Here is a 24,559-nt window from a genome sequence, read left to right as displayed (position 1 = left end):
GTATTCTATATTTTATAAAATGTATTTATTCTAATATTTCTCACCAATATTTTTAAACAAAAACTATTTTAATAGGAAAAAATTTGATTTAAGTGTACATAATTGTCATTTTATAAAACATCGTCGTTTGCGTTTTATTTTTCAGTTTTTTGGATTTTTAAAGCCAAATATCAAACCTAAATTATAAAAACACAATAGTCTTTAAAAAATTCCAGGGTTTGTATGGCGGTGTGTGTACTGTTAACTGGAATACTCAATTGATGTTATATCACAGTTTTGATCAACACTGTGGTACTAATATTTAAGGACGATTCACAGTTCTCGCGTTGCATTGGAATGCATCAAAAACAATAAACTCTATGGTTAAAGGATACCAGGCGACCTGAATCGTAATGTAAAAGCATGTCTTATTTGCTTTGTGATAATGAACAAATTTTCCAAAGGGCTAATAGCATAAGCAAACAAGTCAGTGATCAAAGAAACTGTAAGATCAAGAAGTAATAGGCCAGATCCCTTTCTTTCTTGATAAAAAAAGTAAAATAAAGTACGTAGTAGTATCTTTATTGATACACATCTGGACCCCCATCTCAATTCTAAAATGAGCCTTTTAACGTTATTAATTTTATTAAATTGCGTCTTATTTATAACCTATCAAGTGTATAGAAAAAGATCCAATATTTTCTAGTTAATTTACTACTGTGTTTACGTTTTACTTGTATTTGATCAACCTCTTTTCTATAGTAAATTGATGAATTATGTTTTCACATTTCATTTTTTTCAGATCTATTGTAATTTAAATGAATCACAAGTATAGAAGCAGCCAGGTTTCAAGCTCTAAAGATAAAATGGACGAAGACCAAGAATCTTTACTTGATTATTATAACGGGAAGGAGGCATTCATTGAACTGGTGGTTGGCTTTGTTATATTCGCCACTTACTTGTTTATGAACCAGATTGATGCTCTAGTTCCCCAATTTTTCTACATGTACGATATACCTGTTCACAACCTGGGCATATTTCTCTCGAAGCTATTTTCTAGCAAATCCATCTCCATGATATTCGGTTCGTTACTACAGTATGTGATAGTAGTAAGCTTCCCTTCACAAATATACAATTATACTATGCTTGGATGCGGGCTTTTGTTTTCTATGCGAATGTTAAACATGTTTTTCATCTACTCGGATATATCCCTATCGAAGATGTACGTCCTTTTTAATTTTGATGCCTTTTGTACTGGGTTTTTTCTTACTTCGTTTTTGGGGCTCGTTACACAGTTTATGGCCATTGCACTGTTAAGTACTTCAATTTCTGTTTCGTTTGCCTTTTTTCTTCAGAGGCCAATCAATTACCTTTTTCGAAGAAGACCCCTGGTGATGTTCAAGGTTCATGGATGGATATCTTTAGCCATTTCTTGTGTATATTTAGGGGCTCATTACTTCTATGATTCCAATCATAAATTCACTCCATCCTATAAAGAAACCATTGATAAGATCAAATCGTGTGTGGACACCTTCGAGTTAATTATGATGGACATTAAAAGGAATCCAAGCTACGTTTATTATTACACCTCACTGTTGAAAACTCTCGACCAGGATGTCTCAGGTTTATTTGGGGATGTGAAAAAACTTAAAAACCTGAAGGGGATAACAAATGAGACCGAAATCATGGATTCGATACTAAAGGAGTTAAAAGATAAGGTAAAGGAACTTTTATACTATATTGAGTTTACTAATCAACTCAGAGACAAAAGCCTTTATGATATAAAGGTTTCTGTAAAAACTAAGACGTTCCAGCAGCTGACACGATTCAAGATTGTTAAAAAGAGCTGGGACGGAATGAAAACACATTTAGACTCTGCTAAGAACAATTTCATGTTCAAATTCAGGTCACCTATTAATTATGACTACTCTTTACAGGGAACACCTAAGCTAGCCGCTGCGCCTGCAAAGGCACTTGGCTCAGCCAGTCCAAGGCCAACGCCACAGGGGCCGAAGAGTGGTTTGATGCCTCCGCAACTTAGTTCGTTTGATCTTAAAACTACTCCAGCACAAACAACCGAGGCATACAGTGGCGAAAGTGGGTCTGCATACGATGATGAACTAAGTGGCGTAACTCCGACTGAAGTTGATCTTCAAGTGTCAGGAAGTGGAACTGAACCAACTGACCATGGTTCAGGTCAAGAAGTCAAAATTGTCACCAATTCACCTAAGAATGAGGAAACACTAACCACTGAAACTACAATCACTGAAGGTACAACCAAAGCTACAATCACTGAAGGTACAATCACTGAAGGTACAACCACTGAAGGTACAACGACAGCAAAATCTACACAATCAAGCGAACCAACTATAGCAGAAACTGAAAAAGCTATTACAGAGACTGAATCGTCTTTGATAGGAACTGAATCAATTGCAGCTGGATCTGAATTGCCTTCTACTATATCTGAATTAAGCACAACAGCAACTGTAAGATCCTCAACTCCAACTGAAAGGACCTCAACTTCCGGTCCAAAAGGAACTATAGCAGTAAGTCCAGAATCTGGGTCTACTCAAGCGACGGGAACCTCAAATCCTGGTACTACTGTTAAAAAACCAAAGTCGACTAAGTCTATGCTTAAACCTGTATTCATAAGACCCACTTTTAAAACTGATAGGCTAGATTTGAAGCTGGATCGCATTGTCATTGATCTTGGGGGTTTGGCTGATAGTATTGTAAAAACCTATAACGTAGTCAAGAGCTTTGACGGTGTGAAAGAGGAAGATAAAATCAAATGCCTCGAGTCGATTCACGACTGTGAGACTAAGGTGATTCAAATGGACAGCAGGTTCAATGAAGTATACAGGGGCCTCACGGACAATTTGAGGTACGATCAGAACGTTCTGTTCAACGCCCTAAAACACATACACTTCGTCCAGAAGAAAGACACAGTCAAGCTGTTAAAAACCAAGGAGGAGATGAGGACGATTTTCGCAAAGAACAAGTCTGAGGTCATTTCTCCTCTTCTCATGTTCTTCGTGGCTTCGCTGATAAAGGACTTTTTATTTCCGGCAATTTTGCCCTTTACCTTTATGCAAATCTACAAGAACGACATGATTCTGCTGGCTGCAGTCATTGAAATTTACGGTTCAATTCTCGTATTAATCATAGATCGACTCGCCGTCGAATTCCGAAGTTGGCACAAAACCTACAACATTTTCTGGATAATGGCTGGGCCTCTTGTGGTCACCTTAGTGGGCGCAATCACTGCCCTGAACACCAACTTTCTGAGCATAAGGGCCTTCTTCAGTTCAGAGTCCAAAGTTTTATTGGTAACTGTATCCTTATTGGTTTTGGGCTCTATTTTGAAGCAGCTGAGCTACGTTTGCGTTGCCAATTACGTCCACTATCAGTCTGGCGACGTCCTCGGCAACGTGCCGTACCTCCTCACCTATCACTTGGGAGCCATAATTTTCCGTTTCTTTGTTTGCAAACTGGCCATAAAAACTGAGGCTAAGGTGAATTTGGGGTTCCGATTCCCGAACCTTCCCATTCAACAGAATCCTGGCAGCTCATGCCTTCTTTTGTGGCTGAAAGCTGGCTTTAAATCATCATTCAAGGAGCTTTTAGCCGACACTGTAACTAATTTATGGCGCTACTTATAATTTAGTCCTTTTACATCATATATTTACCTTAAAGTTAGTTAATTCATTAAATTCACAGTTCTAATGATGCCAATTTTATAATCCTTGACAAAAGATAAGTATATGTGCGCTTCTTTTAAAATTTTGGAATATTGTACAGTATACGAAAACTAAGGATTGTCGTTACAGTGAATATCGAGCCGATTTTATTTTTACAGGGGTTCAACTCAATTTAAGCACATCACAAGGGGCTTGCTTATTTAATAATATACGATTACTCAACACCTGCCAAGAGCAGCCAAACTAATGTCCTCGGTAAAATTATGTCTAAATAAAATAAAATTGAGGTCAATTTTAGAAATACAGAAGATATGGAAGATATAAATATTATTAAATAACAGAAAGGCCAGAGTAATGAATTATGACACAATAAACAACGAAACTTCAATAAAAAGCCAAAAATACAAAATAACTGAAGCAAGAATGTTGTGTAAGATAGTAGAGGGTTACTTTACCAAAAACGAAAGGTTTTACTCTATTTATAGAGAACTTAATCAACCTCAAATTTGACTATCGGCGGTTGGAAAAGGGTAAAGGGAATCTTCTAATTTGGTACAAACTAAATAACATAAATTTCTCCAAATGATCTAAATGTATCGCATATTAGGCGACTAGTTTATCACAATAAATCATTGACCTCTAAAACGTTGTGCACATAAGAACAGGGTCAATTGTTATGATATCAAAAAATAATTATAATAAGGAATCTCGATAAAACATCCTTAACAAAACGAAACCAAGAAGGTCGGGTATTTATCTATAAAAAATAACTTCTAAATCGTTTCAGGATTCAAGTCGATGCCCCACCTAAGGAATCTGACGCTTCCAGGGCCTCGGAGAGCTCTTTAATGTAATGATTTGTGTTTTAAATATTTATTATAGGATCTGTATTATAGTTAAAGTCTTTAACTCATAAATATATAATGTTATATGTGAGTAAATGTCAGTCATTGTCTAACTAAGCCTAAACAGGGCATTAGAACCGAAACGAACGCAAATACAGAGCTAAAATGGGTACAAGCAGTCCCGGGAAGCACTGTAAAGTTATCGCAGCGTTTGTTTCACTCTCATCGCATCTGATTATGCACCAAATCGACGTCACGTCGGCTCACTTCTCGGTCGCGTTCAACATACCACTAAACAACATTAGTATTTACTTTAGTAAATTGTTTAGTTTCAGATGCTTGCTGATAGCTGCGGGTACTTTAACAGAATACATTGTTTCCCAGATTTCGAAGCTTATAGATCCGGATCCTGATCCGGGCCCTGATCCTGGAGGCGAAGTTGGTACCGGACATAAAAATCCAGTACCGAAGCATATTAAATATCGCAAATGGATCAGTATGACGTGTTTTGGAGCCGTTTTATTTGTTCGGTTGTTTTTATTGATTTTCTTATATTTTTCATCGCATCTAGGATACCATGTATACGTCATACTGAGTATAGAGTCGTTCTTCTTCGGCTACTTCCACGCGTCAGTGCTTGCGATCGTCCCAGAGCACTCACTGGCAGTGGCGCTGGCCGCGAACGCATCTAGATTCTTTATTTTATCAATACAAGTGATTCTAGATTTTATGTTTTATTCACGACCACTGCTGATGATCAAATTGCAATGTTGGATCGGAGTGATTTTAACAACCGCAGCGTTTACATCATGGATCTACTATCACGAATCTGAGACCTGCAATGATGTTCCGGCCCTGACGGCAAATACCACATCACAAGAAGCTCCGTCAGCGTCATATGAACATCAAACCATTTCTCAGCCGAAAACGAAAGGTTTCATTACGACCTTCTTCGACGCATTCTCACCATTCATGATGTTCTTCGCCGGTTCCATGTTTAAGGACTTCTTGTTCCCAGGAGTGTTGCCATACGCCGTACTTCACAGGGACAAGTGCCACATCATCAACATGTTGGTGCCAGTGGCAAACCTTATCGGTCCAATAATTTTGTTCGTCTTGGAGTCACTCGATTTATTTAAAAAGTGGACAGGCACGTACAACGTGTTCTGGCTACTCGCAATTCCTATGGGTGTAATATTTGCCTATTCAATGCTGGCAATTCACACACGAAACCCATTAGCACGAAGAATTGCAAACTCACGAGCACGAGTAATGATTATCACACTAGGTGTGGTTTTCGGTAATGGGTTTTTGGATCCACTAAGCTTTGGAGGCGTAGCAAAGGTCGTAAAACCCGAAAGAATTACAGATGAATCCGGATCCCGAGATTCGACAGGACAAGAAGTAGAGTTGGGGGATAACAGCCTTATTACCTTCCACGCAATCTTAGCACTCTTTATGCGTTACATCTTCTCGAAGCTGTCAGTGGGATATAATGATACGAGGGTCAGCCTCGGATACATCATCCCCAAGTTCAGACCGAACCACAAAATGTCCAAAAGGAACCTTGCTTGGTACCTGTGTAGACAAACGTTTAAGAGGGCTGTCATAGATGCCATTACCGACTTCCAGAAGAACATACAGAACTACCTCTAATATTTTAAAATTTAAAGTACATAGTAATTAAGAAGGAAGAAGCAATTTAAATTGATTGTAGGCAATATAAAGAGACGACTTTGGTGAATGACAAGAGGACTCCGATGTGTAAAAGTCGAGAGAGTATAAGGTGCGTTATGACAAAAAATAAATTTATAAAATTATTTATAGGGCAAACCTGAGACAAAACGGATAAAATATATGAGTGTAGGCGTGTTATTGACCTCATGTATAAAGACTAGAAAAAATGAAGACCAGCAAAGAAGTTGTCGGTGTGTGTCAACAACGAAGAGGAACATGGAATACAAAAAAATTTAGAATATATTACAGGTTAAACACATAGATGAAGAAAATTAGGGTAAGTGTGTGGAAGACCTGGAAATGGATGCCACTGACACCGAGTTTGAAAAGTACAATGTTCAAACGTGTCATAAGGTAGGTGATAGAAAAAAATGGAAAAATAATCACTGCATTTCAACAGAAAAAATAATTTGAGGATGAATTGGTAGATATTTTGAACTTTAGGTCCAGTACATATGGAGAATATGGGATGACAACGATATTAAGCCAGTAGGAACTTAAAAATATTATTCAAATAGATAATTAGATAAACATGTTTTGGATATGTATATAAAAAGGTAAAACTATTAGACTGATGGAAAAATAAAGTATAAATACGTGAATATAAGGTATGTGCAAAGCATACACAGTGCTCGATAAAAAAAACACACACCGACAAAATCAAACAAAAGAAGGTCCTAATAATATTGTTTATAAATATTAAGGTGAATGGGAGAGATTTTTTAAAGTAGAGAGGCACTTAAAGCACTTTTTACACAGAACCGATGTCGAGATTCCATATTATCTGGGGCAACACATATTAGTCATTTAGTGAGATATATTTGAGATTTATAGATTTAAATGTGTTTGTTTGAAACCTGCTTATTATACTGGAGCGGATTTCCATCAAAACATATAACACATATATACAATATCTTTAATCCAGCATTGGCCATCATTTGACATTTTTTATGGGCTTTTTATTCCTATAGTTTTCATAGAGCCTTGTATTCACAATTTATATTTTATCCATTCTTAATATATTAGTTACTGTATACAATTTTGCATTAATTTTACACATCTATTACACATAACCATCTAATACATGCTCCATCATCATAGATAATTAAGACTCAAAAGGAATTAAACACCACCAAAACCACGACTCTGATATAAAAATACATATAACAGTCTAATAAATATGATGTGTGTAACGTCTAGGGGATCAAGATGTGTAAGTCGCTCACCCCATTCGAAATCATGGATTCCTCGCTGCGGCTCTCTATTTGAGGCGTATTTGTATGTTAAATGTTGCATACACACTAATGCAACATTGTGTATGATAGACGGGGTACTGTGTAGACCGTAAGTGTTTACACATGTAATTTTGAATGGAAGTTGACACACCTGTAAAGTATAAAAGGGCGGTTATTGAAAGTAAATGACCCAAGAAAAGACTGACAACAGATGTAAAATAATCGCAGCATTTGTTTCACTATCATCACACCTGATTATGCACCAGATCGATGTCACTTCGGCTCACTTCGCTGTCGCCTTCAATATTCCACTCAGCAACATTAGTATTTACTTCAGTAAACTTTTCAGCTTTCGTTGTCTCCTGATTGCGGTCGGCTCGGCATCAGAGTTTATCGTAGCTTGTGTTTGTAGCCATCTAGGAAGTTCTGAATCAGGAAATTCTGGTCAAGGCAAAGGAAGCAGTGACAAAGGAACCAACGGCAAGTGTAGGAAGTACATTAGCATGGGCTGTTTTGGCTTGGTTTTGGTTATGAGGCTTTTGTTTTTATGTATCCTGCACTTTGCATCGAGATTAGGGTACTTTTTATACATAGTTTTGAGTATAGAAGCTTTCTTTTTCGGCTATTTTCACTGCTCAGTGCTGGCAATTGCTCCAGAATACTCAGTTCCTGTTGTTTTTGCAGCAAACGCCTCACGCATCTTTGTTCTTTCACTTCAGTTCGTTCTCGATCTTTGTATAAAATCAAACGCTTTAATCAACATCAAAATACAAACGTGGGTGTATGTCATCCTCACTAGTATTGCAGTGGCACTATGGATTTATTGTTATGCTAGTGAAGATTTAACCGGCTCTAATCATGATTCAAGCGCCTCTACTACAAGTCAAACAGGCGACCAGACATCTGATAAAAAGGATTTCTTTGGAACCTTAACTAAAGCATATTCACCATTTTCCATGTTCTTCGCTGGCTCTATGTTTAAGGACTTCCTGTTCCCAGGAGTGTTGCCGTACGCTGTTCTCCACAGGGACAAGTGCCACATCATCAACATGTTGGTGCCAATAGCCAATATGATTGGACCTATATCCCTTTATACACTGGAATCAATTAAAAGTTTTAAGAAGTGGGAAACACAGTTTGATTGCTTTTGGGTGCTTGTGATTCCAATGTTAGGAATATTTATCTGTTCAATGATGGCAATACACAAGAAAAACTCAAGAGCAAATCTAATCATAAATTCTAAAAAATTGGTTTTAATAATCACAATTATGCTAATATTGTGTAACAGCTATTTGGATCCACTAAGCTTTGGAGGTGTAGCAAAAACAGTTAAACCACAGTCTGAAAGTGAAGGTGCCGAAAAAAAGAGCAACAATAAAAAAAGGGGTGATGATAGTGTTATAACGTTTCATCTCATTTTGGCGCTGTTTATGCGTTTCATCTTCTCGAAGCTGTCGGTAGGCTATAACGACACGAGGGTCAGCCTCGGTTATCACCTCCCGAAATTCCGACCTAACCACAAAATGCCTAAATCTAACATTGGGTGGTATTTCATTAGGGAAACGTTTAGAAGGGCATGGCGCGATACGGGTAGCGACTTCAAGATGAACATTAAAGAATACCTATAATATCCTAAAACATATTTTTACATTACTTGCTTAATTTCAACCAGCTCATTTATATTGGTTATTAAATCAATTAAGACTTATGAGAAAAAAACTTTCTGGTAAATGTGTGGTTGGAATTTTTTGTAATCAGTTGTAATCATGTTATATATATTCAAAATGTATGCCTATTCTGCCGTTTTTCTGATATACTTTTTTATGTATAATTGTATTTGTACAGTTACCTTTGAAAGGAACTTTAACACTGCAGATTTTGATCAGAAGCCGGAATCCACGGTAGATCACACATTTAAAATGTTACAGATTTTCGACAAGATTGATTTAAACTCAGACGGAGTTTTATCAAAGGACGAGTTAGATAAATACAGTTCAAAGTTAAGTAAAGTTATATCGAACAGGCAGTTGGCAAACGAAATGGCAACAATAGACCGAGATAGAGACGGCAACGTGACCTTCAACGAGCTTTTAGCAGCGTTTTCTAACGAAGTGGGAGAGGAAGACGCTTCGCAAAATAAAGAGCCTCTGAAACTGAGGTTTAACCTGGCAGATAAAAATAAGGACGGAATGCTAAGCCTGGAGGAGCTGGGAGACCTAGTGAATCCTTCCAGGAACGCAGAGCTTCTGGACCTGGAGTTGAACGATGTGATTAAGGTTAGAGCACCCGGAACCAAAATTGCGTAGGCACACGACGAAGATGGAGACGGAAAGATATCTTTCACTGAGTACAAAAAGTACAGAACAGGTAATTGAACAGACTAAAAGAGCCTTTTAGAAAACGGAGAGGACGAAACTCAGTCCTTGAGCGACTTTAAGCAGTTTGACAAGAACAGCGACGGTTTTTTAACGAAGGATGAGCTGGCAGAGGCATACAAGGAGGAAGGGGAGTTCGACAGCTTCCCAATGTACGACGACGTGACAAACGTAATCGGATCATCACGTAAGCACAAAATCCCTCATTTCCCCTTTAGACGTGACCAAGGATTCGTGGAAGTCCCACGCCAACGAGCTCGCCAAGACTGCGGTGACCGACTTCGGCGAGATGCTACTTCGCCCCGAGGACTACGATGTCAAATTCGACCCGGAGCCGGAAACGAAGCCTCGCCAAGAGGTGCACGCCGAACTATAATGTGTATCTTTCTAGATTAACTGTACAAATAAATCATACTCCTTGTGTATAAGTATACATACACATCTACTTATATATATGTATATATATACACATGTGCGTATCCACAGTAATATATACTTATGTGTGGTATATATATATATATACATATACACATAAACATAAATGTACTTATGTAAATATACAATGTATGTCTGTACATATAAGGGTGTAAGTATATATAAATGAGTTCACATAAAGAGGCGTATAGCTGACTACAAAAATCAACAAAATTATGTTGAATTAGTGGGCGGACTTGGCAAGTCTGAGGTTCCTCTGTTCTATAATGGTCTTGCGAATTCCGCGCTCAGCAGGAAGTGAGACGTAGCTCTTGGTGCCGACGCCAATGACGAAGACGTTGGAGCTCCTCGTGGTGAAGGTGCTGTCGTTGGAGTCCCTGACGTGGACGAGGTCGAAGCTCCCGGGGTGCTTCTCCTTGCTGACGACGGTGCCGACCCTGCCCACGTTGTGGCCTCCGGTGACCATGACGAGGTTGCCGGGCTCAAACTTAAGGTACTCCAAAATCTTCCCGGTCGCGACCTCGACCCTAAGCGAGTCGCCGGCCTTAACCTCTGGGTGCACGCACCTGAAGGTCCTGCCGTCGTGCGTTACGGCCAAGTTGACCTCCTTTGGGCCCAGAAACGTCTTCTTCACTCTGCAGAGCTTATAGGTGGCCTCCTCGTCTGTGATTTTGTGAGGACAGAAGCGCCCCTTGGTGTCGTAGAGCATCCTGAACTTCTCGTTGGTCCTGTCGAGTGAGACGACGTCCATGAACCCGGTCGGGTACGTCATGTCGGTCCTCACTTTACCGTCGACCTTAACGAGCCTCTGCTTGACGATCAACTTAACCTCGTCGTAAGTCAAGGCGTATTTAAGGCGATTCCTGAGTAGAACTAGGAGAGGCAGACATTCGCGCGATTTATGAGGACCTGGGGAAGCCTTGGGAGCATACCTTCCAGTCAACTTGTCCAACATCCAGTGGGATGGAGCGTTAATACGCTTCAAATGCTTTTTAGGACCACGACCCTACAGAATAATAAGTGAAAGAGCAAATGAAACAATCTTATGTACTAAATATAGGTATATCAAGTAAATAAGGTAAAAAAAAAGCGGTAGGACAACTAACCATATTTTATCAAAGGAGTATAATGAGAGAAAATATATTCAAATACTAGTTTTAATTAACCAATAACAAGCAGTCAATTTAACCTATGTACGAAATGTGTTATCAAGCAGTTATTTATTCACACTGTCCTTCCTAATTTGGGCAGAAATGGGGGTATCAGGTGACGAATAAAATTGTATCAAATACTGATTCACAATCAATCCATTTAATAATATTATAGTTATTTGTTGTGTTTAAATAATTATTATTAAATTAAAGATCCGGATAACATATTTATTATGAAATATAATAGATATTCAATTAGTGTGTTTATTATTAATTTATATTATGCCCCAAATAGGACCTTTACATCAACAAAATAACAATATATTTCTGTATTCCGAACCTTCCAACTGATCCTTCATTTTTTATTGTTTATTTCATCTTCTCTATATAACACTCCTTAATCACATATCATTATAAACTCAATTTATTTAATTACGTATTAAGACTGCCGTTTAAATTTATTTACACTTAAAGTTGGTTTTTTTGGACTAGTTACTTCGTAACCCACATTTTTATTACCACGGCATCACAACATAACATATAAAATTATTATATTTTAATTCTGCTTACACATACACATTTGTTTTGATTATTTATTCTAAATTATTATATATTAATTTCATAAGTAACAGCTCTTGTTTTAAACTTTAATTTAGATGAATTGCAATTTTATGTTACAAGCATGGTTTTTGATTTATCCACACTAAGAAATGAAAATTTATCGACAATTAGTACACTAGTGGATTATGTAGAGGAGCCGGAGTCAAACGTTCTTGAATCGGATTATGAGTATACTCCAGAACAACTAAACAAGCTTCATAAAAATGTACTTAACAGGTCACTGGAGGCTGAGGTGGAGGAAGCGTTTTCATTGTTTGATAGAAATGGAGACCAAAAAATAGATTTTTTTGAATGCCAAGCAGCGTTTAAAGCCCTAAGGTTGAACATATCGCCCGAGAATGTTAGTTGATGTTAATAATAACTTAAAATTCACAGGTAAAGGAGTTATATAAGGACATAGGAAAGGACGAAAAGGACTTTCTAACCATCACAGACTTTAAAACGTTAGTGATATCGAGAATACATACCCGATACAACAATACTGAAATACAGAAGATATTCAACCAGCTACAAGATGGAACAGGTACTTTAATTTTTCCATAGCATTTGAAGTTTAAACTTCAATTTGTGATTTTATTTAGGAAAAATAACACTGGAGAGTCTCAGGTCGTCGATTAATAAAATAGGTAATAAATAATAGTTACTAAAGTTACATATAAACACAGGAGTTGAAATATCTGATGAAGAACTCACATTAATGGTGTCTGAAGCATCTACTAATAAAACATATATCCTCTACGATGATTTTGCAAAGCTGTTAAAACGATCGTGGACGGGTGATCCGTTGGATATGATTTTCGAATAACAACAGAACAAATAACTGATACCAATACATTAAATTCAATTTGACAAACACACCTTTGTTATTTAATAAATGTGTAAGCAATTTCGTTCAATCCCACTAGATCGAGGTTGAACTTACATTTCTGGCATTTATATACAAATTGGTACAAATTGATTCATATAAATTAAAACTATAACTAATTTATAATATAATAACATCATTTTGGTATACATATGCTTAATTTATTAATATATAATTAGTAGTGATTCATTATAAAGAAATGGGATTTTATATGGGAAGATACTCACACATTTAAATAAAAAAATACAAACAAGAAGATATAAACATATTCTTATAAACTAGAAAATATTATTAAAAAATAAGGCTTTGTAAAAAAATTGTGTGAAAATGGTTGATTGATAAATAAAAATTCTATAATTTAAACAATTAATTTAAAATAATTAAAAAGTTTAATATTAGAAATAAAATTGAATAATAAATATCAAAGGAAGGTTGGAAAAAATAGCGAAATAATACAAAAATGAGTGTTTTATATGGATACACCCAAGGAACATACAAACTAAAAAAGGGACAATAATAGAGCGAATGTAGCTAAATCTACGCATTTTTCAAGCAGGAAATAAATTCATAAACAACTTTAAACCATATAAAGTATTTATATAATACATTTGTTTGCACCGTCCTGCAATTACCGAATTCAAGATCTGAAAACAAGGGCGCATGCCTACAGTAAGAATGTAAAGCATGTTGAGATTCTAACGGAATAATTTAGTAAAACATTGTATAGGTTCCTGTGGAATACTAAATTCAATAATTGGAATCGTAGGTTATAATAAAAGTAGGACTGTAGTCTTTTTGAAAACCGTAGAATCTTTCAAATTGTAAACCGGTCCATAATTGTGTTAAAAATATTACGATTGTAATATAATTCAATTAAAAACAGATACACCTATTTAAATAGGACCGAAGGATAGTTACAGTTGTAATTATCAGTGAATAAGCATCTCCTATTTATCAGAGTAAGTCATAAACTCAAGTGTGTAAATAAAAACTTTTAGGATTTTAAATAAATTTTGTATAATGCATCAAGGACTCAATTCCGAGGGCATAAACACACAATTGCGCGAATTTCGGTTCACCGATGAGAAGTCGGAGGGCGATAACAAGCCTTCCTCAAGAACCTCCACGCTTGATAGCGAAAACAGATTTTTAGATAAAGCCACCATCGATGCTTTACGAAATCCAGGCAAGAAAAGGATTAGAAGGCTTTCAGCTGGAAGTAAACTATCGAACTACTACTACATAGGGGCTGAGCTGAGAATATGTGCTGACTGTGTCAAAAAACCATCATCCAGACCACTTTTACGTGATATAATCGATCGCAAGACCGGGGAGCCCAAAATTCTGAAAATAATATCCAAATCGCGCATCCCACCCGGCCTAGACAGTCTCAACAACTGGCGCACGCTGTGCGAGAAGCTGTTGAACATGCCACCCATGCCGAACCTCATGAGGATCGATCAGATATGGGAGTCAGATACTAGTTTTTATATAGTGACTGAGAAGTTTATCGGGGGTGAGCTGTTCGAGTACCTGCTCAAAGAGAAGGCAATACCTGAGGACATTTGCAAGTACATCTTTAGACAAATTCTCCAGGCCGTTGACACCCTGCACACCATGAATCTGCTCCACAGGGACATAAAGCCCGAAAACATAATGTTCAGGAATCCCACCAAGTCAGTTTTGCCCGTGGCCGAAAGGTACGAACTCGCTCTCATAGACTTTGACACCTGTAAAATGACAGACTGCCCTACAGCCGACAAGAGCGAGATAGTAAATGGAAAGCGAAGGCTTGTGGGCACCTACGGCTACCTGGCTCCTGAGATCCTAAGAGGGGACGACTACTCCACTGCCTCCGATATGTGGTCCATAGGCATCGTTTTATACATCCTCATGACCGGCATTCCGCCAGTGTCCATGGACAAGATGTACGACGCCAAGGCCAGTCATGCCGTTTTAGCAGCCGCCGAGGCTAACGGCATAGATTTTAACACTCCTCCCCTGGTCGAATTTCCCCTTGCTAGAGATCTTTGCAAAAGACTCCTCTGCTTCGACAAGCGCAAGAGAATATCCTCAGCTGCAGACGCCCTTGCTCACCCTTGGCTGGCCGGTCTGCCAAACATCTTTGACCTTTCCCTCAGATTACGGAACAGTCAGGACGGTTCCAACCCTAACAACCGCAGGTCATTCAAGAACCCTAACAACGGCAACCAAGGCGGAGGCAGTGGCAGCGGCTACGGAAATGGCTCCGGCGACAACAACGCCAGACACACCTATGCTGATAATCACAACTACCGAAACAACTGCGGCGTAAACCGACAGGACTGCATAACCAGCGACTATGCCATCGACGCCAGCGAGTTCGGCGAGAAACGCAGCAGTGCAAGTGACTCCAACAAGCGTGATCGCGACTTCGATGACATTGTTTTTGACGACAAAACGGTGTCCAGAAAGCACCAGGAAATGTTGCAAAGCTTAACCACTAACGCAGAATCTATTGACGGCACTTACAGAAGACAAATGAAAAGGAGAGCAAGGGACTACTCTCAAATTTGTTAAAATTAAATTACACGATAATCAACATGTATAAATGCTAGTCAATCTGTGCATAAATAGTAGTTAAGAATTGTAAACAAATTATATTATAATGGCTTCTAGTGAAGCCTGAGTTATATTTAATAGCGGCGAATATTAAATTGGGATTACTTTAATAATTTAGGTCAATTAATTACAAGTTAATTAATTTAACCACCAAAACCGTAAAGGGTTCTGCCTTGTCTCTTAAGTGAATAGACGACATCCATGGCAGTGACTGTTTTCCTACGAGCGTGCTCAGTGTAGGTGACGGAATCCTTGACAACGTTCTCAAGGAAAACCTTAAGTACACCTCTAACCTCCTCGTATATCAAACCAGATATACGCTTAACACCACCTCTGCGTGCCAACCTTCTTATGGCTGGTTTGGTAACACCTTGAATGTTATCACGCAATACCTTACGATGGCGCTTAGCACCGCCCTTTCCCAAACCTTTTCCTCCTTTACCACGTCCTGACATTTTAGATTAGTCTTATTACTTAATGGGTCACTAGATTTATTTAGTATATGATAATCTTAACCAAGACTCCTAAAATATTGTGACTGAATTAACACACAACAATCAACTCAAATCGAGTTGCCCGACTTTTAATTGGGCAACCAATATTAGATTCATGTAACCAAAACGTACATAAAATACAAACACATCAACACCAAAATACACACACAATTCCGATACATTAAAAGTATCATGATCCTGAACATTTACATACTCGCAATCCCAAAATTGACACAATCAATGCACTCAAAAAATATCACATATTATTCAAAATCTCAAACACATTAGTAATCCCTACTCATCTTTATTATATTTTCTAGCAGATTCATGAAACTTTCCTCCTGTGCAGCCCTTCCAACCATGATCCCGTCAATTCCCTTTCTTTTCAGGTACGATACTGCATTTTTTCCGTCTATTGACCCTCCGTATATGAATTTGATCATCCTTCCTCTTTCTCCCATTGAGGCTCGTAATTCTTCTATTACTTTACTCACTAGTTCGGGGTCTGCCGGCTTCTCCGTTCCCACTGAACATTGAGGCTCGTACGCCACTACTAGTCTCTGCCCTCCGTTCAAGTCCAAGCCGTTCAGACATTCCTGAATCCATCAGTTGCGCCTTCACGCATACCTGCAGTTCCTGCGATAAATGTTTCGGTATGTTAGAGTTGAAGTTCTCTGGTTCACCTGTGTGAATTTGAGGAATTTTAAAATTCGAACCTATGCAAAGGATAACATTTAATCCTGCGTTGAAGGCGTTTATGACCTTCTTGTTCACGATTTTTGTGTTTTTACTCTAAACAAGTGAATATATTTGAGAAAATACAGTGGTGTTTTCACTAATTTCGGATTCTCTGTGTCCAACAATTGTCCAGTTTACTCCAAGATCCTGAGACAAATTAGAACAATAACACTCACTTTCAACATCCCGGCTGTTATTTCGCCAGTATATGGGCCGAAACTTTTAGAACGGTCGCTAACATTCTGACTACAGGGCACACAACTGCTGTTAATTTCACGGTAGTGTGCGACCATAGAGTTCAGGTGTATCGAAGCTGGGCAAGTTATAATCTGAAAATCGATCTAAATGAGTGAAAATACCTCTATATTCCTAGGAAACTTAAGCTTTCCGTACAAACGGATAAACTTGTTAGCCAATTCATTGTTCAAATAACACTTCCAGTTACAGACAATAATAAGATGTTTTCCCCTTAACTCATGAGAGTCTTCATATTTTAACTCTGTACTTGTTTGAAGTGTGCCATTATTGGCAATACTATTGTACAAATTGTAGTTACTGTCATGTGAATTGCGATTAGAAAAAAAATTCTTGAGACTTTTGAAATTCCTTACAAAATAATTTGAATCTAAATGTGTAACCTAAAAATATTTATAAATTAAAAAAATAAAATAAATATTAATATACATTTGCTAGATTAACATGTGAGTTAGGTAATGAGTAAGATTCCACAAAATAGGAATATACAAAGTTATTAAAAATAACAAAAAAGATGTAAATAATATAAAAATACATCAATAAACAAAAAATAACAAAACAAATATATATAATAACGTATTATAAAAAATGATGTGGGTAAAAAAATAATAATATAAATCAAAGTGTGTATGATAAAAAATTATATTATAATGGCTTCTAGTGAAGCCTGAGTTAAATTTAATAGCGGCGAATATTAAATTGGGATTACTTTAATAATTTAGGTCAATTAATTACAAGTTAATTAATTTAACCACCAAAACCGTAAAGGGTTCTGCCTTGTCTCTTAAGTGAATAGACGACATCCATGGCAGTGACTGTTTTCCTACGAGCGTGCTCAGTGTAGGTGACGGAATCCTTGACAACGTTCTCAAGGAAAACCTTAAGTACACCTCTAACCTCCTCGTATATCAAACCAGATATACGCTTAACACCACCTCTGCGTGCCAACCTTCTTATGGCTGGTTTGGTAACACCTTGAATGTTATCACGCAATACCTTACGATGGCGCTTAGCACCGCCCTTTCCCAAACCTTTTCCTCCTTTACCACGTCCTGACATTTTAGATTAGTCTTATTACTTAATGGGTCACTAGATTTATTTAGTATATGATAATCTTAACCAAGACTCCTAAAATATTGTGACTGAATTAACACACAACAATCAACTCAAATCGAGTTGCCCGACTTTTAATTGGGCAACCAATATTAGATTCATGTAACCAAAACGTACATAAAATACAAACACATCAACACCAAAATACACACACAATTCCGATACATTAAAAGTATCATGATCCTGAACATTTACATACTCACAATCCCAAAATTGACACAATCAATGCACTCAAAAAATATCACATATTATTCAAAATCTCAAACACATTATTATATCTTCTTTTAATTTTTAACATATACTTTTCATACGTTCTCTGCGTCTCCAATTATATTTCCATTAGCGTCCTACCGATGTTTGTTTTATCTTGTACTTACTCGTCTATAAACTTTTCGTACGTTAGCTCACTTGAAGGCTTATCATTTATATAAAATCGGAAAAATGAGTCGATTTCAGACTCCCCTACCCTTAAACGTTTGCCTAAAATGGTGTTTATACTATGAATTAGTACCTAGTTTAATTAACAAATTTTTTAGTTCAGTCTCATTGAAAACGTCAAAATTGTTAAAATGACATCTTAAAGATTCCATAACATTTTGTTTTATGACAGAATTGGTGTAAAACGAATCCCCCAAAGCATATAAATCATCGAGAGTAAACCCTCCCCTGACAGATTCCTCTAATAAAAAATGTTTGATTACACATTTTAGTTTTCAACCTACCGTATTCTAAAAATTCTAATTCGCCTTTAGTTGGATAAATTCCAATGGATTTTAACAGCGTTTTAAGGGTAGAGAACGATAGCTTGCCTGTCCGGTCCTTATCGTACAGTCGGAACACATACTGGAGCTCACTTTTCTAATACATATAATGAATAAAGGAATTAAATTATACGTACTCGGTCTCTGGACAAATTTTTTAAAACCATGATCAATTCACTAAATTAAGGCACTACACATAAGCACGTTTATTTTGAAATTTCTTGAAGTATTTTTGAAACGTAATTGGCCTGCGCAGCCTAAAAAATAATATAAAATAAAATGTGAACGTACTTCGGTTCTCAGGCGCCTCCACTCCCAATACCTTATAACTCCAGCCTTGTAGCCCAGTGCATCAAGGTTTCTAAGCATGATTTATAAAATTCACCCAAAATAGTATACAAACCTCAATTTAAGGGCCAAATTTGTCATTGTCGTCGGATATTCCACGTCTATGCATCTCTTGCGTTCATGATCAACGAAGGTGACCACGTACGGTCCAACTTTCTCAAAATATTTATAATCGCCTGATGATTCCAGTATTTTTTTAGATTCCTGGAATATAGGCTGCGACTCCGACTTCTCCTTTTCCGTTTTTTCTGCGCAAGGTCAATTTACTTTCCTTTCAACTCACCTATGTTGTCAAAGGACTCTCTCCAGCTGTCACTAAGACTCAGGTCCTGATTCGACTCAAGATACAGCGTGTCAAAAGCCTCCTTTGCCATCACAGCGTACTTCCTAAGGTTCCATTTTATCGTGTTTCGTTTTATTATTTCAACGTTTGTGTATCACCGTACCTTCCAATAAAGGGTGTGTGACTCATCAAGGTCGTAAATGCCCTTTTGAACTCATTTCCTAAATTCAATTCAGTTTAGGCTAGATAAAAGTCTCCACCTACCGTAATACTTGTAGTAGACGCAGGAATATATGTACTGCGTCAAGTTCAACATATCCTGGTCGTCGTTCTTAATGTTTTCCAGCACTTCGATGAGCTCCTTGTTGTCGCTAGGCACGTTGCTCAGACAACTGGTCATCAGCAGCTACACATTTCCATTAAGTCGTGACAATACCTCCACTTTCAGGTGCGTCGGGAGTTCCTGGAGCCTAGGCTTTATGGTATTAAAGATCGACTTAAAATTATTTGGAGTAAAGAACTTAAGCAGTGCCAGCCTGTTTGCGCACTGAACCAACTGTGCGTCCGTGAACTGGTCTAGGTTATCCATCATGAGCGTCAGCAGCCTGCGCAGCAGAAACCCCTTCATCAGCCTAAACGCAATTATACGCTCTCTATGCTTACGATAGCTTCGACAAAGAGCCCAGGGTCATCACAACGTCCTTGGCCGTGAACCTATCTGTGAGCTCCGACAGCTTCTCACACAATAGCGCCAGGTACACTCTGTCTCTCGAGCTCCTCTTAAACGATGTCATTATTGATAAATTGATCGAGTCCGGTGTGGCCAGGTCAATATTCAGCGTTACCTGCTGCTTCTCAAACTCGTAGATCGGATGATTCACTATTCCCATCGATGCTGCTGCGTAGGCCACCTGGGTTATCTCCTTAATGTGGCCCCCCTTGTCTATCATTGTCGTTGCTATTTTTTCAATTAATTTTTTGGCCTGGTCTACGTCCACTCGGTTTGAGTCATGGCTGACATAACCGCCTGTTTTACTAAGCAAATTTAATCTTAGTGCAAAATTTCCAAGGTAAGACGAGTTTAACGTTCCAATTCTACTGTCTAACTGATTCAGGAGTGAAGGAAAACGTTCATCCTGAACTGCGTTCTTCCGTGAACTCATGTCACTGACGAGGTACTTAAAGGCATCATACAAGTCCTTTGTGGGCACCGAGGTGTTCGATTCCAGCAATTTAAAACAATCATTTACGCTTTCGAACGTTTTTGACAGGGAAGACTCTGATCTTCTGACTATGCTTCTAAACACAATTCCTAACATGGTGAAACTCAGCCAATATATATAGAAGGTTAAAATTTAAAACAACAAATTTAAATTTAACAACTAACGCAGACTAATATATCCTATAAAATTAAATCTGCTCATTTCATTCCGTTTAAAAAAGTTGTGCCTACTGACAACACAATGGTCCCAAGAATCATTAAAATCTCGCTGGTTGAAGCGACCACATTGCTGTCGAAAAATTGCGCTAAAAATTACGTTAATTATCAATTGTTATCATTATTTGACAAACTTAAATCGAATCTAATCGGCTTCAGTTTCGTCGAGAAGTTATACACGAGGAAATCGTTTATGTACGACACACCTACACACAAAATCAGCTTCATGTTTTTTTTATACCAGAAAGCAGTATATATGAGCTTGACAGTGAAAAAACTGAATTTTGGGCGTATTTGGTTGGGACCACGAGTATTAGCAGCGCCAATACTGCCTAAAGGCTCAATATTGTCTAAATGACCTCCTTACCGTCGATAAGATCAACAAGAATGAGATGTGTAAGACTGGAATAAATGCCCTAATAAACCTTGGCATGGTCAAACTGCCCATCACCGACTGTATAACAATGTATACCAGCCTGTACACCAAGTTTGAAAATACTCCACAGGTGAAGAGAATTGTGAAGATCTACACCATCAATAACCTCAAATGATAAACTACCCATCCCACGGGCTCCTTTTTTATGCCTAAACATCCATTATTGGTTCAGGTAACTTACTCCTGGGCCCAAAATTAAAATATTTTAATGGTTTCAGCGCAATACTAAAATGTATATTTTTATCAATTGATTCAATTATCACATAATTTATATAAACAGAAAGTATACAAGTAAAATTTGTTCTAAGATTACCTGTATGATAGAATTGAAAAAACGACTGAAAGTATTATTGCGATAATGTATACGCCCCTCAGGGTATTATATGTTATAAAATATACTACAAACGCCGTTATTGCCTTTATTGAATAGCGTGATACGTCTCTTCCATACACTAAGCTGATCAAAAATTAAAATTGCACAGACCTACAAGTATGAAAATGCCGGTAATGACACCAGGAATACGATGAGAGTTGGAACATAAACAACTGGGCTTTTATAAATGATCAAGTAGTCATCAATTCTAAAAATCCATGATTCCATTTTATCATAAGTATTTTATAATAAATATATATATATATAAACTAACCTCTTCAGGTTAATACCTGATTCTGAAAGGGGCTTCTTTATATCAATTCCTGCACACATCTATAATAAATGAATACAAACCATCTCTATAATTCAGCTCAGGCTCCACATTTGGTTTTATTGGCTCTTCGAACTAAAGTTACATCTATATCAGTGATTAAACGAACATTAATGTTCCTTAAGTGTTCAATTTCTGAAGCCAGGTCATGTGTAAGCCTAACACTCTCAGGGTTCCTGAAAAAACATAAATTTATTAAAAATAAGGTGTAGAATAATTATTTTAATCACTTACGGCGAGTTTTTGTATGTTTTTCTAGAAATTGCAGAAAGTTCCGCATTGACGTCTATGAGTTGCGATGTTGTTATAATATCTTCATCGTTGCTAAGAAATATATTACAAAATAATAAAAAATTCATCTTACAGGTGCAGAGACTCCAGCGTAACCTCTTTTGAGTCAGAAGATGCAGGATTCTGATTAACTCCTGAACGATTTACACATTTATGAAACATACGTGAAGAAGGGTAAGAATTCCTAGATTCAGAGGATAATAGAATAGTAAAATAGTATAAAACAGTAAACATTATCATTTTAAACTAAAGATACAGAAATCCTATGAGATTTGTGTGAGTGTTGTTGCCCCCCTTGGGGAATGTTTCGTAATCCAAAGCATATGCCAAAACCTGTTTGTTCGGGGCAAAAGCCACGTGGGCAACTGAACAAGGTGTGCTGTGCTGGTAATAAATCTCATAGGGATCGATGCCTGCGACCGTGAGAAAGAACTCCGGAGAATTCGCCTCTTCACCGTCGTGAAAGCCCTGCGTATTCTGATCCAGAGAGGACTGTATGCTAATCATGTCATCAATGGGATTCGGGGCAGAGTCTTTTGTTCCCCAAGCCAGGAAAATTCCGTCGTTAGAGAACGCCAAGCTTGACACTTGTCCTTCAAGCCTTGGGAAGCTGCCTACACATACAATTTCCGGATCAACTTCGAAGACGTTCACGACGTGATCGCTCCCCCCGGTGGCTAGGAAGTTGAAGTTGTGATCAAAGGCTGAGGCCGTGACTATGTGCGAGTGCGCCCTTTCAACATAGCACTTTTCCAGGTCAAACTTGTAGAATACTATAAGTCCATCAACCCTGTGTACAACCAAGTAATCGGTTGTGTATATTATCCCATAAGCCTCGCAATCCAGCCTTAGGGAATCCTCCTCCCTGAGCTCGTTGTCCTTGTACCCATCCTGGAGATCAACAACCTGCAAAACGTCATCCTTGTCCACCAGCGCAATGTATCTGCCATCCTGAGACCAACAGCCAGTATACCAGTTTTCTGCAAAGGCGCTTGTTATGGTACAAAGGTTTATCAAGTCGTGCCTGTGGCTCTTTGATTGCCTTGCTCTCAACTCATAAATTTTAACGGAAGGTCTACTGCTAGAAGAACCCTGCGAATTATATTAATGTTTTTACTTTACCTGAACGAGCAGAGCGAACACATCTGGAGATTTAGGGTGTGCCAACAACATCGTACTCCTAACCGACAGAGTGTGTTCCAAACCCAGCCACTGTGTATTATAAAAATATACACAATCCCTAGTGGAAACATACAAGCGATTTCCGTATGAATTGTAACAAAGGCTCCTTACTTTACTCCTAATTTTGAAGGAGTCGGGAGAGGGGTAAAAGTAGCGAATACAGTCTATATTATGATCTTTATTCCTAACTTTTGAAGGTTCTTCATCAAACGGAATGTTGTTTCCGAACTTCCATGCCATATAACTCCTAACAACCAAGTCGTATGGCAAAAACGGAATAGCTGTATCGTAATTAGAAATTTTTAGCACCCTATTATACATATTTGCCATCCATGTTACAAAACAAGATATTTAAACAATTATGGACAAAAATATTGTATATTTATGGTGATATAGTGATGGGTATTAATAACATTATAATTTACTCTGGGGCAACGGATATGTGTAAAACATAATTATAAACTAAAACAAAAAACAACAATCAGTTTAATTTATTATAAAATGGTAATGTGTATGGATTTTTAGAAACCTAATTGTAATATATATGTTAAATGGATGTAAAAGCTGATACACAGGATAGACCAAAATTTAAGGTTAAAAAATGGTCGGCTGTCGCAGTGTGGTCTTGGCAAATCTCAGTAGATAATTGCGCTATATGTAGAAATCATATCATGGATTTATGTATAGAATGCCAGGTTTGAATACAATAGTAAATAAATAACTAATATAGGCGACAAATACTCAAGATTCTCAAACAATTACGGATGACGAGGGATGTACAATTAGTTGGGGAGCTTGTGGTCACGCTTTTCACCTCCATTGCATTTCGAGATGGCTAAAAACAAGACATGTGTGTCCGTTGGATAATACACAGTGGGATTTCAGAATTAGTGAAACATAAGATTAGATACCAAACCAATTGATAAACAATAGCAAATGATCAATAAATCTAAACAATTTGATTTTCTACG

The 24,559-nt window shown here is 37.6% G+C and overlaps 14 protein-coding genes across 14 annotated transcripts; 8 read left to right on the top strand and 6 right to left on the bottom strand.

Moving 5' to 3' along the window:
* Positions 1 to 797: 797 nt before the first annotated feature.
* On the top strand, positions 798 to 3,641 carry TOT_040000262 (conserved hypothetical protein; the record flags this gene model as incomplete). Its single annotated transcript, XM_009693888.1, has 1 exon — positions 798 to 3,641. The coding sequence occupies one exon, from the start codon at positions 798 to 800 to the stop codon at positions 3,639 to 3,641; it is 2,844 nt and encodes a 947-aa protein (XP_009692183.1).
* Positions 3,642 to 4,690: 1,049 nt separating this feature from the next.
* TOT_040000261 (conserved hypothetical protein) lies at positions 4,691 to 6,181 on the top strand (the record flags this gene model as incomplete). The annotated part of the gene is made up of 1 exon (XM_009693887.1): positions 4,691 to 6,181. The coding sequence occupies one exon, from the start codon at positions 4,691 to 4,693 to the stop codon at positions 6,179 to 6,181; it is 1,491 nt and encodes a 496-aa protein (XP_009692182.1).
* An 87-nt stretch (positions 6,182 to 6,268) lies between these two features.
* Positions 6,269 to 6,499, top strand: TOT_040000260 (hypothetical protein; the record flags this gene model as incomplete). Its single annotated transcript, XM_009693886.1, has 2 exons — positions 6,269 to 6,304; positions 6,353 to 6,499. 2 exons carry the CDS (start codon positions 6,269 to 6,271, stop codon positions 6,497 to 6,499), a joined length of 183 nt encoding a protein of 60 aa, XP_009692181.1.
* Positions 6,500 to 7,682: 1,183 nt separating this feature from the next.
* TOT_040000259 (conserved hypothetical protein) lies at positions 7,683 to 9,125 on the top strand (the record flags this gene model as incomplete). The annotated part of the gene is made up of 1 exon (XM_009693885.1): positions 7,683 to 9,125. One exon carries the CDS (start codon positions 7,683 to 7,685, stop codon positions 9,123 to 9,125), a length of 1,443 nt encoding a protein of 480 aa, XP_009692180.1.
* Positions 9,126 to 9,281: 156 nt separating this feature from the next.
* TOT_040000258 (uncharacterized protein) lies at positions 9,282 to 10,248 on the top strand (the record flags this gene model as incomplete). Its single annotated transcript, XM_009693884.1, has 4 exons — positions 9,282 to 9,773; positions 9,804 to 9,864; positions 9,895 to 10,059; positions 10,091 to 10,248. The coding sequence occupies 4 exons, from the start codon at positions 9,282 to 9,284 to the stop codon at positions 10,246 to 10,248; spliced, it is 876 nt and encodes a 291-aa protein (XP_009692179.1).
* Positions 10,249 to 10,530: 282 nt separating this feature from the next.
* TOT_040000257 (40S ribosomal protein S4) lies at positions 10,531 to 11,416 on the bottom strand (the record flags this gene model as incomplete). Its single annotated transcript, XM_009693883.1, has 2 exons — positions 10,531 to 11,313; positions 11,414 to 11,416. 2 exons carry the CDS (start codon positions 11,414 to 11,416, stop codon positions 10,531 to 10,533), a joined length of 786 nt encoding a protein of 261 aa, XP_009692178.1.
* A 724-nt stretch (positions 11,417 to 12,140) lies between these two features.
* Positions 12,141 to 12,884, top strand: TOT_040000256 (centrin; the record flags this gene model as incomplete). Its single annotated transcript, XM_009693882.1, has 4 exons — positions 12,141 to 12,419; positions 12,455 to 12,602; positions 12,661 to 12,705; positions 12,745 to 12,884. The coding sequence occupies 4 exons, from the start codon at positions 12,141 to 12,143 to the stop codon at positions 12,882 to 12,884; spliced, it is 612 nt and encodes a 203-aa protein (XP_009692177.1).
* Positions 12,885 to 13,964: 1,080 nt separating this feature from the next.
* Positions 13,965 to 15,503, top strand: TOT_040000255 (protein kinase; the record flags this gene model as incomplete). Its single annotated transcript, XM_009693881.1, has 1 exon — positions 13,965 to 15,503. The coding sequence occupies one exon, from the start codon at positions 13,965 to 13,967 to the stop codon at positions 15,501 to 15,503; it is 1,539 nt and encodes a 512-aa protein (XP_009692176.1).
* Positions 15,504 to 15,688: 185 nt separating this feature from the next.
* On the bottom strand, positions 15,689 to 16,000 carry TOT_040000254 (histone H4; the record flags this gene model as incomplete). Its single annotated transcript, XM_009693880.1, has 1 exon — positions 15,689 to 16,000. One exon carries the CDS (start codon positions 15,998 to 16,000, stop codon positions 15,689 to 15,691), a length of 312 nt encoding a protein of 103 aa, XP_009692175.1.
* A 323-nt stretch (positions 16,001 to 16,323) lies between these two features.
* On the bottom strand, positions 16,324 to 18,091 carry TOT_040000253 (histone H4; the record flags this gene model as incomplete). Its single annotated transcript, XM_009693879.1, has 6 exons — positions 16,324 to 16,635; positions 16,667 to 16,831; positions 16,862 to 16,924; positions 16,954 to 17,106; positions 17,137 to 17,402; positions 17,785 to 18,091. 6 exons carry the CDS (start codon positions 18,089 to 18,091, stop codon positions 16,324 to 16,326), a joined length of 1,266 nt encoding a protein of 421 aa, XP_009692174.1.
* A 427-nt stretch (positions 18,092 to 18,518) lies between these two features.
* Positions 18,519 to 20,856, bottom strand: TOT_040000252 (uncharacterized protein; the record flags this gene model as incomplete). The annotated part of the gene is made up of 10 exons (XM_009693878.1): positions 18,519 to 18,625; positions 18,657 to 18,824; positions 18,868 to 19,003; positions 19,198 to 19,267; positions 19,310 to 19,502; positions 19,538 to 19,641; positions 19,701 to 19,758; positions 19,802 to 19,943; positions 19,974 to 20,169; positions 20,201 to 20,856. The coding sequence occupies 10 exons, from the start codon at positions 20,854 to 20,856 to the stop codon at positions 18,519 to 18,521; spliced, it is 1,830 nt and encodes a 609-aa protein (XP_009692173.1).
* A 343-nt stretch (positions 20,857 to 21,199) lies between these two features.
* On the bottom strand, positions 21,200 to 22,646 carry TOT_040000251 (conserved hypothetical protein; the record flags this gene model as incomplete). Its single annotated transcript, XM_009693877.1, has 7 exons — positions 21,200 to 21,307; positions 21,814 to 21,868; positions 22,059 to 22,107; positions 22,139 to 22,190; positions 22,225 to 22,291; positions 22,350 to 22,439; positions 22,480 to 22,646. The coding sequence occupies 7 exons, from the start codon at positions 22,644 to 22,646 to the stop codon at positions 21,200 to 21,202; spliced, it is 588 nt and encodes a 195-aa protein (XP_009692172.1).
* Positions 22,647 to 22,652: 6 nt separating this feature from the next.
* On the bottom strand, positions 22,653 to 23,918 carry TOT_040000250 (uncharacterized protein; the record flags this gene model as incomplete). Its single annotated transcript, XM_009693876.1, has 2 exons — positions 22,653 to 23,498; positions 23,529 to 23,918. 2 exons carry the CDS (start codon positions 23,916 to 23,918, stop codon positions 22,653 to 22,655), a joined length of 1,236 nt encoding a protein of 411 aa, XP_009692171.1.
* A 221-nt stretch (positions 23,919 to 24,139) lies between these two features.
* On the top strand, positions 24,140 to 24,489 carry TOT_040000249 (RING-box protein 1a; the record flags this gene model as incomplete). Its single annotated transcript, XM_009693875.1, has 2 exons — positions 24,140 to 24,283; positions 24,319 to 24,489. 2 exons carry the CDS (start codon positions 24,140 to 24,142, stop codon positions 24,487 to 24,489), a joined length of 315 nt encoding a protein of 104 aa, XP_009692170.1.
* Between the last annotated feature and the right edge of the window lie 70 nt (positions 24,490 to 24,559).

Source organism: Theileria orientalis, chromosome 4 (assembly GCF_000740895.1).
Source record: "Theileria orientalis strain Shintoku DNA, chromosome 4, complete genome".
Classification (NCBI taxonomy): Eukaryota; Apicomplexa; class Aconoidasida; order Piroplasmida; family Theileriidae; genus Theileria; species Theileria orientalis.
Note: the sequence above shows the minus strand (reverse complement) of the source record. Positions and strands in the feature narration are given on the sequence as shown.